At 37.7% G+C, this 13,317-nt stretch overlaps 1 protein-coding gene across 1 annotated transcript in view; it reads right to left on the reverse strand.

The window, feature by feature from the left end:
* The window catches only part of LOC114302215 (uncharacterized), a 31,033-nt gene extending 19,891 nt beyond the window's left edge, over positions 1-11,142 (reverse strand). The window contains 10 exon segments of the mRNA XM_082894896.1: positions 9-104; positions 198-319; positions 5,927-7,004; positions 7,296-7,952; positions 8,215-8,343; positions 8,433-8,546; positions 8,654-8,993; positions 9,126-9,345; positions 9,439-9,717; positions 10,948-11,142. Coding sequence (XP_082751022.1) covers positions 9-104; positions 198-319; positions 5,927-7,004; positions 7,296-7,952; positions 8,215-8,343; positions 8,433-8,546; positions 8,654-8,993; positions 9,126-9,345; positions 9,439-9,559 — 2,877 coding nt within the window. The 5' untranslated portion in view covers positions 9,560-9,717; positions 10,948-11,142.
* Positions 11,143-13,317: the final 2,175 nt, after the last annotated feature.

The raw sequence follows: 13,317 nt of genomic DNA on the forward strand, positions 1-13,317 counted from the left end.
AAAAACACCTTGCATGTGACATGGGCCAAACTTCCAGTTAGACTCGCTACCATCAAGTGGGAAGCATTGTATATACAGGTTTCATCAGACTCCATGGCATAATCCTAGGATGTAGATTAAACAAAATGAAAACATTACAGCTCAATAGTGAAGAATGTCAACCACTAAGAACGAAAAAAGAAAATGGCAATACTAACCTTCAAAACAAGTTCCTTCGTTGTTTGAATAGCTATGGTTACACTATGTTGAACAACCGGAACCATTACCTCCTTTATAGCCCTCTCCATGGCAAGGAGCATATGTATGACTTTCTTGCTGGCTTGAATTTAGAGTATGATTAGATTCATGTTCAAGTGTTGGGTAGTTCCCATTTTCCCACCTTACGTGAGGCTTATGCTCTTGTACAGCAAGAGGAGAGTCATAGTACAATGGTCGATTCCTCTATTCAAGATCATTTTGCCTTGGTTGCCACTCCTACCCCTCAGGATCCTAAGCCTAGTCTAATTTAGTTTGGGAGTAAGGGTACACTAATTGATCGGGATCAATTGAAGTGTAATTATTGTAAGAAAGATAGACGTGATTGGGAGCATTGTTTGAAGTTGAATGGTCGTCCGTGGGAGTCTAGCTCGTCCCCAAGCACATGTGTCTGAGATTGCTGCTAGTCCTTCTTCTAAGCCTAGTACTCTTTCCCGGGATGAGTTGTAGACTCTCAACCATTTGATGGCTCGACTTGATTCTCCATCTGCCACAGCTCCTTCCCTTTCTGCTTCAGCTTCCTCTCATTTTTTCCACACAGGTATTCCTGCTAGTGCCCTTAGTACATCCTTGTCGCCCTCTTGGATTATTGATTCTGGTGCTCCCGAACACATGACTGGTGCCTCTAATCTTTTCTATTCTTATTCTCCTTGTTCTGGGTAGGTTAAGGTTAAAGTGACTGATGGCACTTTATCATCTGTATCCAGCAAAGGTTCTATTCATTGTTCCTCTTTACTTTATCTTTCATTTGTGCTTCATGTTCCTAATTTGTCTACTAACTTACTTTTTGTCAGTAAGCTTACTACTTCTCTAAATTGCTCAGTGACATTTTTTCCTACCCATTATGTCCTTCAGGAAATAGTTATGGGAAAAATGATTGGCAATGGTAGAGCATATGGTGGCCTGTACCTTCTAGATGTCATCCTACATTATCTTTGTCCTCTACCTAGGCTCTTCAGTGCACTACTGGCTCCTCCATTCATCTCTTTCATCAGTGGCATTGTCGTTTGGTTCATCATTCCTTTAGTATTTTAGAGAAGTTTTTTCTTTCTTTAGTTCGTGATTGTCCCAGGAATAATTTTAGTTGTGATGCTTGTGAACTTGCAAAGCATAAACGTACTTGTTATCCTTCAATTAATAAAAGTACTTTTCCATTATGCTTATTCATACCGATATGTGGGGCCCTTCCCCTGTGCTTTCTACTTCCGTGTTTCAATGGTTTATTACTTTTATTGATTGTTATTCCCGTGTGACTTGGATTTACTTACTTCGAACTAAGAGTGAAATGTTTTCTTGCTTCCAAATGTTTCATAAAATAGTGACCAATCTTTTTAATACTAAAATCAAAAAATTTTGAAGTGATAATGGGACTGAATATCTTGATGGAGTTTTTCGACCATACCTAGCAGAGCATGGCATCTTATATCAAACTAGTTGTGTTGACACTCAGCAAAATAGAGTTGCCGAACGCAAGAATGGCCATCTTGTTGAAGTTGCTCGCTCTCTCTTGTTTACCATGAATGTCCCTAATTCTTTTTAGAGCGATGTTGTGCTTACCACTGCTTACCTTATCAACCATATTCCTTCTAGTGTCCTCTAATTCCAGATTCCTTTTAAACTTTTGCATATAGCTTATCCCACCTCTTCTCTTCCCCATCAGGTTTTTTGAGTGTCTATGTTTTGTTCATCTGCAACCTCGTACCCGTGGGAAGCTTGATCCTAAGGCTGTGCATTGTGTCTTTATTAGCTATTCTGCCACTCAGAAGGGTTACAAATGCTATGATTCTCACACTCATAAAGTGTATGTTAGTATGGATGTCACCTTCCATAAATCTAAGTCCTTTTTTTCTTCTCCGCCATCTCCTCAGGGAAAGAGTGTTATGGATGAGATTGCAGATGAGGTGATGTCCTATCAACATGAGTTATCCTTTCTCCTTCCTAGTCAGCGGGCTGTTATCTGTGGTTGGGGGGAGCCTTAGGGTGTTATTAATAGTGAACCTGATATTGGTGGTCGTTTGGACAGGGTATATCTTAAGACTTATTCGTGGCGTCAGAAAGAGCAGACTTCATGTGCAGCACCAAGTCAATCAACACCCCTTATGCTGGTTTCAAATCCTGTTTCGAGCTCTTCTGCATGTAATACACCTCAGTCTATCTCTTCACCAATAGTTGACAATCCTATTGTTGATGATTTGAGTCTCCTTATTGCTCTTAGAAAAGGGGATAGGGCTTTTACTTAACACCCCATTTCTAAATTTGTATCATATGATCTATTGTGTCTTGTATATCGTGCTTGTGTTTCATCTCTGTCTTCTGTGTGTATCCCACAGGGTTGGAAAGAAGTTGCTAATGATCCTAAGTGGAAAAGAGTTATGGTAGAGGAAATGCAAGCTCTGAGCAAGAATAATACTTGGGAGTTGGTTCATCTTCCTAATGGAAAAAAACCAATGGGATATAAGTGGGTGTTCAGTATCAAACAGAAAGTTGATGGGACAATTGAGTGGTACAAAGCAAGATTATTGGCGAAGAGATTCACCCAGACGTATGGAATTTATTATCAAGAAACCTTTGCTCTTGTAGCAAAGAAGAATTCCATTCAAGCTCTTGTTTCATGTGCGGCTAACTTGTGGTGGACTTTACAGCAAGTAGATGTGAAGAATGCATTTCTTTGTGGTGATTTGGAGGAAGAGCTATATATGGATGTGTCACAGGGATTCTCATCTCAGTCTATAGTTGGAAATGTCTGTAAGTTGAAGAAGGCTTTATATGGTTTGAAACAGACTCCTAGGGCGTGGTTTGATAGATTTCTAAAGGCTATGTTAAGATTTGGGTATAAGCAGCTGATCAAAAAAAAAAAGATTTGGGTATAAGCAAAGCAATGCAGATCACACCATGTTTGTTAAACGCAATGGAAATAAGGTAACTGTGCTTATTGTGTATGTGGATGACATAGTTGTGACTAGGAATGATGAGGATAATGTGACACATCTGAAAATGCAGATGGTCAAAGAATTTGATATCAAAGATCTTGGCCCGTTGCTTTACTTTCTTGGGATTAAAGTTGCTAGATCTGACAAAGGCATCTACATTTCTCAAAGAAAGTATATTCTAGACCTTGAGGAAACTAGCATGTTAGGATGTAAACTAGTTGATTCGCCTATTAAGGTTAGTCATCATCTTTGCAGTGGGGTTGGTAACTCTATTGAGAAGGAGAGATACCAGAGACTTGTGGGCCGGCTTATATATCTATCTCACACTCAACCAGATATGGCATATGCAATTGGGATAGTAAGTCAATTTATGCATGATCCTCGTGCAACACATTTGGATGTTGTGCATCGCATTTTGAGGTACCTGAAATCAACCCCAGGAAAAGGAATCCTGTTTTCTAATCATGGTCGCTTGAGGTTAAAGGCATTAACAGATGTAGATTGGGCAGATTCTATGGATGACCGAAGGTCTATTTCTGGTTACTATGCTTTCGTGGGGGGAAATTTAGTCACCTAACGTAGTAAAAAGCAGACAGTGGTATCTAGGTCTAGTGCAGAGGCAGAATACCGAGCTATAGGGCATGGTACTTGTGAACTCATGTGGCTTCAGTCCTTATTGGGTGATATAGGAATTGTTTGCAGTGATCCTATGACTCTATATGGTGACAACAAAGTTGCCATCAGTATTGCTCACAATCCGGTCCAACATGATATGACCAAGCATATTGAGATTGCCAGACACTTTATCAAGGAGAAATTGAATAAGGGCTTGTTATGCATGTTTTTTGTGAAGTCTGAAGATCAATTGGCTAATGTGTTTACTAAAGGTTTTAGTAGTAAGGTTTTCATCCAATTTGTTGCAAGCTGGGCATGAGAGATATATTTGCACCAACTTGAGGGGGAGTGTTAAGTGTTTATTTGTCCCTAAGGGTAGTTATGTAGTTTATGTCTTTAGCCTATTATTATAAATACTTGTGTAAGGGGAGAACCCTAATAATAAAATCAGTGTTAATACAACTCTAGCTGTTCTCTTCAGCCATACACTCTCTTCCACTCTTCTTCTATTCTTCTTCTTTCTCATATGTAAATTTGACACTTCCCACGTATAACCCATTTCTTTCTTAATTGTCAAAAATTCATCATTTTAAGTTCTCAAGAAAGACATGACTTGGCTAACAGGGTTCAGTTCTAGGTGTCGAGGTTGATGATGGTAGAAGATAATACGAAACTCAAATGATCCCAAACATGATTCTGAAGAAGAACCACAACATGCAGGATCTAAAAACTAACTCCACTCACTTAAGTTAAATGAACCATGCTCTTTATGCTTAGCAGTATGGCTGCCAATGGTAAATCAAGATCCAATTAAAACCTGATTACGATGTTGACTTGGATTCATTGGTTTCAAGCTGATCAAAAAAAAAAAAAAAAAGATTCATTTGTTTCAATTCAACTCAATAAAAAAATTATAATTGATATACTCAAATTTATGTTCATCAAATCCAATTATGATCCCAAACCTACTTTGATGCTAGAGTAGACTTGACTTGATAGCACAAAATCCAATTATAATGGATTGAACTCAATTTTAGTACATCTGATCCAATTACAATCCAAGTCCTACGAAATTTTAATAGTTCTGTGTATTATATTTACATTTTAAGAAGAACATCTATAAGGTTAGCGATGTTTTACAGGAATGCTTTGTGCGCTCATGGAAAATAGAGTTGTGAGCAATCTAGATGGCACTCTTACAATCACAAATTACAATAGAGAGGAGTAGGAGATGATAACAAAACACCCAAGTAAGAAAGGAGCCAATGGAGCCACCTGGTCTTTTAAAATGCATACAACTATGATCACAAGCTGCTCTTTTTCTTCCATTTTTATTTTTTTATTTTTTTGGTAGGCCACAGGCTTCTCTTATTACCTTCATTGTCAGAATGGTTTCTGAATTTGATTATGCGCATATCAATCAATACTCTAAACTCTCTATCATCTAGTTTCTCCTAAGTGCTAAATACCTTGATATACATTATTGGGCTAATTTCCTAACAGATTAAGCTTTTAGGACAGCTAGTAACTTAACATTATGTTCATTCATAATTATCTTTATAAAAAACATAAGTTATTATGATACCACTCTCCGTCCACTAAGCCAGGCAATTCACACCAAGCTTTAACCCGATCCTGTCTTGGCATTGAACAATTTATGTTTTCAAACATCACACGCCAAATTTCCACATTGCATTAAAAATAAATAAATAAATAAATAATTGTTCTGTCTAAGGAGACATTGCCATGAGGATCTTCAGGCTGTGGCATTTGAATGAAAGTTCTATTCAGATCAAGTTTTACCAAGACAGTCATAATTTCATGTTTACTGTTGAATGTATAGATGAGAAGAAGAAGAAGAATAAGAAGAAGAAATAGAACGAGAGAAAGCTGCTGTACAATATTGATTCAAAAAGCATAGGGTTTCCCCCTTACACATAACTACTTATACTAATAAGAATAATACATAAAGACCAAACTACCCCTAACACTTAACACTCCCCCTCAAGTTGGTGCAAAGATGTTTCTCATGCCCAACTTGCAACAAATAGGGTGAAAGACTTTACTACTAAGACCCTTAGTAAAAACATCCACCAGTTGATCTTCAAACTTAACAAAAGGCATACATATCACACCCTTATTCAAATTCTCCTTAATGAAATGTTTGTCAATCTCAATATGCTTAGTCTGGTCATGTTGAACAAGATTGTGTGCAATACTAATAGTAGCCTTGTTGTCGCAATACAAAGTCATGGGACCACTCCAATCAAGCCCTATATCACTCAACAAAGATTGAAGCCACATTAGTTCACATGTTCCATGTGCCATAACCTTGTATTTAGCTTCAACACTAGATCTAGAAACGACCGCTTGCTTCTTACTACGCCATGTGACTAAATTTTCCCCTACAAAAGCATAATAACCGGAGGTAGAGCGTCGGTCATCTATAGAGCCTGCCCAATCTACATCTGTGAACGCTTCCAACCGCAAGTGACCATGATTAGAGAACAAAATTCCTTTTCCAGGAGCAGATTTAAGGTACCTCAAAATGCGATAGACTGCATCCAAATGAGTTGCACGAGGATCATGCATAAACTGACTCATTATCCCAACTGCATAGGCAATATCTGGACAAGTATGAGAGAGATATATCAGTCTTCCCACAAGCCTTTGGTACCTTTCCTTCTCCACAAGCTCACCAATTCCACTACGAAGATGATGATTAGTCTCAATTGGTGAATCAGCTGGTCTACAGCCCAACATGCCCGTTTCCTCAAAAAGATCTAGAATGTACTTCCTTTGAGAAATAAAGATGCCTTTATCAAACCGAGCAACTTCAATCCCAAGAAAGTATCGCAATGGACCAAGTTCTTTTATCTCAAACTCCTTGGCTAACTGCATCTTGAGATGGGTCACCTCCTCCTCATCATTACCTGTCACAACTATGTCATCCACATATACAATAAGCACTGTTACCTTATATACATTGCGTTTGACAAACAAGGTGTGATCCGCATTGCTTTGCTGATACCCAAATCCCAACATTGCCTTGAGGAATCTACCAAACCAGGCTCTAGGAGATTGTTTCAAACCGTACAAAGCCTTCTTTAATCTACAAACCTTTCCAACTATAGACTGCGATGATAATCCTGGAGGTACATCCATATATACCTCCTCCTCCAAATCCCCATGAAGAAAAGCATTCTTCACATCCAATTGTTATAGAGGCCATCCCAAATTAGCCGCACATGACAGAATAACCCGAATGGAATTCATCTTTGCTACCAGGGCAAAAGTTTCTTGATAATCTATTCCATATGTTTGGGTAAATCCCTTGGCCACTAGTCTTGCTTTGTACTGTTCAATCGTCCCATCTGCATTGTGCTTAATGGTGAACACCCACTTACATCCGACTGGTTTTTTCCCATTTAGAAGAGACATCAACTCCCATGTGTTATTTTTACTCAAACCTTACATCTCTTCTACCATAGCTACCTTCCACTTAGGATCATTGATGGGTTCTTTCCAACCCTGCGGAATACACATAGAAGAAAGGGACGAAACAAAAGCACGATACGGAGAAGACAACGAATCATATGACACGAATTTAGAAATAGGGTGTTGAGTACAAGCTCTAACCCCCTTTCTGAGAGCAATAGGAAGACTCAAATCATCCGTAACAGGACCATCAACAACAGGTAAAGAAATGAGATGAGGATCATTACCTGAAGAGTTAGGGGACACTGGGTGTGGAACTGGCATAGGAGATGATGATTGACTTGGTGGCACAAGAGAAGCCGGCTCTTTCTGACGCCATGAATAAGTCTTAAGATCAGCTCTGTCCAAACGACCACCGATATCCGACTCCTCATCAACAGAACTTCTAGGCTCCCCCTCACCACAAATAACAGCCCGCTGAGTAGGAAGGAAAAAAGACAACTCATGTTGATATGATGCCGTCTCATCCGCAATCTCATCGATACCACGCTCCCCCTCAAGAGATGGTGGAGGACGAGAAAAAAATGACTCCGATTCACGGAAGGTGACATCCATACTGACATACAGCTTATGAGAGTGAGGGTCATAGCATTTGTAGCCTTTCTGAGTAGCAGAATAACCAAGAAAGACACACCGGACAGCCTTAGGATCAAGCTTCCAACGAGTACGAGGGTGAAAAAGAACAAAACAGACAACCAAAAACCCGAGGCGGAAGGGAAGAAGTGCGATAAGTCACAGGAAGAAGCGGGATAAGTCACAGGAAGAAGCTCAAGAGGAATTTGGAAGTGAAGGACACTAGAGGGCATACGGTTAATAAGGTAAGCCGCGGTAAGAACCGCATCCCCCCCAAAAGGAAACAACAACAACAACAAATTAAGAAAACTATAAATAGACATGAAAATGCAGCAATCCATACCAGTTTCCTAGCAGAATAAGAGTATGTAAATATTTCTGGTGATGCTGATACAGCATATCTGAGAAAAGATAATTGACCATCAACATTCTTCCAGACAGACCTGCATATGGCATGCAGCGGAAAGGGATCCTGCGTAAATTATTTTCTACTGATCAAGGACTAACTTCACAAAAAGTAAAAAGTGTTGAGTCTCCAATAGAGAAGCATAAATATGATACCTGACATGCACAAAGATAAATGGACATGAAAAGAAAAAATGCTTGCTCACTGGGAATGTAAAAACCCTCATGGTCCAGATTCTCCACAACATTTATCCAGTTGATGTTAGGAGCCTGCTCTCAGAAAATAATAATCTAGGCAAGAAACCAATTTTTCCTTGGCGCGTTGTTAATACCAGAAGATAATAAACATTAGAAGTTAAATTGCAAATCAAACTTACAAGTTGCTTAATCAAATCCACAAGGACATGAACATTCCAAGAGCTCAGGCATGATGCCTCACATGTGGCACTGCTACCAATGGCAGAGTAGAGTGTTAAACAACAATTCTGGTTGTCCTCAAGACCAGTATGAGTGCGAGTAATTGTGCCAAGTATTCTAGAAACTGTGGCTTCAGTGAGAGGCAAGAAGAGAGATAACACCTCATTGCAATGCGAAGCGTCAACAGTGCATCCATTGCCCAGTTCAGACATAATATCAGCCATGCTGGTTTCACTCACCATCTCCGCTAAAATGGCATCAAACTCATTTTCTCTGCAACCATAGAATAACTCCATATTCCTACAGCAACCACAAATGGCACAGAGACAATTAGGAGGGCTACTACTAGACTAAACTGTAGAATATAGCAAACAATAAATTTCATCACTTCTTGGTTCATCAGAAGAGAACAAATAATGGAGAGATGAGAACCTGGCATCATAGAAATCATCAGAAAGCAATGGGGCTAATATTAGCGGAGTCCTCTCCTTTGGCTCCATCAAAGACAGTAGTTGCATAAATGAGTCAACATGCTTAGAAAGGCCCTCTGAGCTAATCAAAAACATAATAATATTTTGAATTTGCACGGAAGAATCTATAACAGCAGAATTTCTCCACAACTCCTCAATCTGGCCCATGCAGAAGTTTTGGCCTGAGAAACAATCAACAGTTATTCAAATCATAATTTGCAAAGTGGATGAACCACAAAGAAAGGATACCACAAAATATAATCCATATAATGTACCACTTGTCCTGATGTCAACATTCTCGGAGTCAGCCAAAGCAAGGCCAATTCCAATTTTTTCAGACGCCGACAAGTGTAATTCATCACAAAAATCCGTGAGAAGTTGTTCACTTATCATCATGGTCTACTAAAATTTGGCCATTGCAGTAAATATCTAAAGATCGCAGCTACTAAATCTGGCTTAAGCTGCACGTTGTGCACGTCTCCCTCACGAAAATTTATATGATCCAAGCAGGTTTGAAGCAGCAATATGCTACCCTCGCATCCATATTCAACAAACTACACCAACAAAAAAAGAACAAGCAATGAGTTAATCAATTAGAAATGCTTGCACTAGACCATGAAATATTTCCATTCACAAATCACAAACCCATCACCAGAAACACTAAAACTGACTCATCACATCCATAGTTGTTAAAGGCACACCTAGGCCCCCAAAAAAGTACCAAGCTAGTCAAGATCAAAGAAAGTGTCTCATTCTCTGCTAGACTCCAAGCACCAGAAATATACACCTTTTTTCTTTTCTTTTCTTTTTTTTAAATCCAACTATATCTTCATCTTTACTTTCTAATTTTCCCACTCATTGATTGAATTTCCTTATATCATATTCATGGTCCTGTATATATATTACTGTGTGTACTCATTTTTAATATATTTCTTATTTCATTACACATTAATGAGTTATGCTTGACTACTTGATAATGCATAATTATTAGTGTTTACAAATATACTTAAAAGGGTACAAATATTTTTTGCATTATTACAAATATGCAATCGGTATTTTATTTAGTGGATGCATACATACATATAATTGCAAAAGTTACATGTATATCCATTTACTTAATTCTCTTTGCTGATATGTCAAAGATTATTCCTTTTTTTTTTTTCAATCGTGTTACATATTTCCATTTGTTTTTATTTGCAAGTGTATTTAATATGCAAGCCTATCGCACATGCTCCTTACTTCATTGAAGCACGCACTTTACTTTGCGCCTTGCAAGAGCTTAAATCGTTGAGGCTTTAACAACTATGATCACATCATTCTCGGGATAATGAAAAATCAAATCAACTCAAACCAAACCAATAAGGGGGGAAAAAAACTCTTTTAAACTACATAAATTCTAACGGTGAACAGATACATAATGTATGTATGAAAATGTACGTGTGTCTCTGAATTGGAAGCCTCGAATTCAAGTAATGATTCAGTTAATAAAATGCAGTAGGAAACAACCATCGATTGTTTGGTAAACAAAAAAAATGAGGTAAAAGAAAGTTATCTAGCTCATTAAAAATGACAAATTCAGTGGAGTATTAGGCTATGATCATTGTGATGGACACCAGAATAATCAAAATCCAAATACATTTTACAGTTTAAAGTGATCACGACTACGACAGGGTCATCATCACCATTCACTCTCGCGTGTATTATTACATTATGTGCATGTATATATACATACATATATATATATATATATAGAGAGAGAGAGAGAGAGAATGTGGAAGAAATACCTGAGTCGGAATTGGAATCGTTGAGGCTCTGCAACAAGAACCGGATTTGATTGGAGACGAGTGAAGAGAAATGTGTCATTGCGATTGTGAAATTTAATTGATCGACCGATCGAGATTGGTGAACTGGAGATTTGAGAGAGAGAGAGAGAGATAGGCTTTTGTTTGGAGGGGGAGTGTGAGAAAGAAGCCCTTGAGTTGAACTAGAATGGAATTATAAAAATCGGTTTGGATTGGTTAATAAATATGATATATATTTTGTTAGTAACAAATTATTGATAATTAATTGTACAATGAAGACGAGTTATAATAGGCTTTTCATATTTTAATTTTTACATTTAAAAGTATAAAAAAAAAATAATAAATAAATACGTCACGGTCTAGTTCAGTTTGGAATTATAACAAAAGTTTTGGAACCAAGAACAGACTAATTTGAATGGTTTCAGTATTTTTAGAACCAGAACAGAAACTACTAAAAATCAGACGAAATCGATGATTTAAACCAGATTAGGTCAATTTATCGATTTCGTTGGTTTTTTTTAACATCCCCATAGCATGATAGGGATAAACAAATTTCGAATCAAGCTGGGTTTATACTATATAGCTAGAGAATATGAAGAAATTTTATTTACACCAAAAAATATTTAAGTCAGCCCAAATTTTCAATACACCCTATTAAATTATTTAGGTTACAATTTATTTTCAGCTACCTCATTTTTTTCCCAAATTACCCTTTTGAGGTACACCTAAATAAAACAAATTCAAAAATTCAAATTACTTTTGAAAAATCTTTATTTTGTTCGTATACATACAAGGAACGCAAACAGGGAACCCGACACCAATGAAAAAGCAAATGTGTAACAACCCTGACCCATAATCAACGCTAATTCATGCTTAATGTGCCTAACAAGAAATTAAAAAGAAATCCTAAGTTACTTATATGTGCATTGCATTATTTTGTGTTTATATCTGTTCAGCGTAGAAACATCTGTTCATGTTTTAGTTTTGATATGCGAACTGAAGGCCTTATCAACATCTAATACAGAAATTGACTTGATTTATGTGTTAGTTAGAACTTTTAGAACCTTATGGTAGGTTTAATTGAAATTCAATTCAGAACGATTAAATTAGATTAATTTAATGCACATTTGATTTATTTTAGTTAATTGTCACCAAGAGAGCTCCTATAAACTCCTCACATGCTCCACTCATCTTTTCTTTCATTCATTGAAAATACACCTTTGAGCCTATACAACAAAAACGTGGGAGAGAGAGAGAGAAAGAGCGAAGGAAAATTTAGATCAAAGGCAAGAGAAAGAGGGAGATTGCTAGGATTTGTTGGTGAATTAATGAGAATTTGAGAGCTACAACTTTATCACTAGTGAATTCAAGCCTCTAGCTAAGAATTTTGTCCTTAAGCCTTGAAGTCTAGACTCTAATGCATGAACACAAGAAAATTATGTAGAATAATGCAAGAATTGAGTTAGAAATGTAGAGTAGGGAGCCATACCATGCATGCATGTCCATTCCTTTACAAATTGAGTATGGTTTTCAAGAATTCCCTCATACATGTTTTGAATTCACTTTAATTTTAGGGAGTCATCAAGTTCCAAGTTGCTTTGTAACATTTGATCATGTTTTGAGAAGCTTAAGGCCAAAAGAATTCATGCATGTCATGTTCTTGGTTCATTCATGAACTTTTAGTTGAATTGTTGCATAATTGGCAAGCCATTAGGCCATGATTTTCTTGAAATGATCTTTAATTCATGTTGTTTTAAGGGTTTTCATGTATTTTCCCAAGTTTTGACCCAAAAAAATCAAGTTTGATGCTTTAAAGGTTGAGTTTGAGCTTGAAGATCAAATCTAGAAATTCTAGAATTTGAATTCACGCTCGAGCGAACACTCTGAGTGCGTGCACTTCCACTCCAGCGACCTGATTCTCGCTCGAGCGTGAAATGCATATACCCAGAAGTTTGCATATTTTGTAGCACGTTCGAGCGACAAAAGTCACGCTTGAGTGAGGGTCTGAGTCTCACGCTCGAGCAGGTATTGAGCGTCCGTCGAGCGTGAAATGCAAGCAACCAGTACTTTTTCAAAGTTTACAGTCCGCTCGAGTGAAGGAAGTTACGCTCAAGCGAACCTTCACATTTTGCATGTCCGCTCAAGCGAGGAAAGCCACGCTCGAGCATGAACCCTATTTTCAGCAACTTTGAAAAATATTTTCAAGTGCATCTTTGCATCCGCATTCCATCCAAGGCATTTCTAAGCCATGATTAAGACCCCATAATGAGGTAGAAATGCACCAAAACAAGAAAGGACCAAGTTATCATTTACGGGTGTGTAATTTGGGATATGTTCGTTTTGTAACTGTGT

This window comes from Camellia sinensis, chromosome 1, assembly GCF_055761805.1.
Source record: "Camellia sinensis isolate YWXY chromosome 1, ASM5576180v1, whole genome shotgun sequence".
In the NCBI taxonomy this organism is placed as follows: domain Eukaryota; kingdom Viridiplantae; phylum Streptophyta; class Magnoliopsida; order Ericales; family Theaceae; genus Camellia; species Camellia sinensis.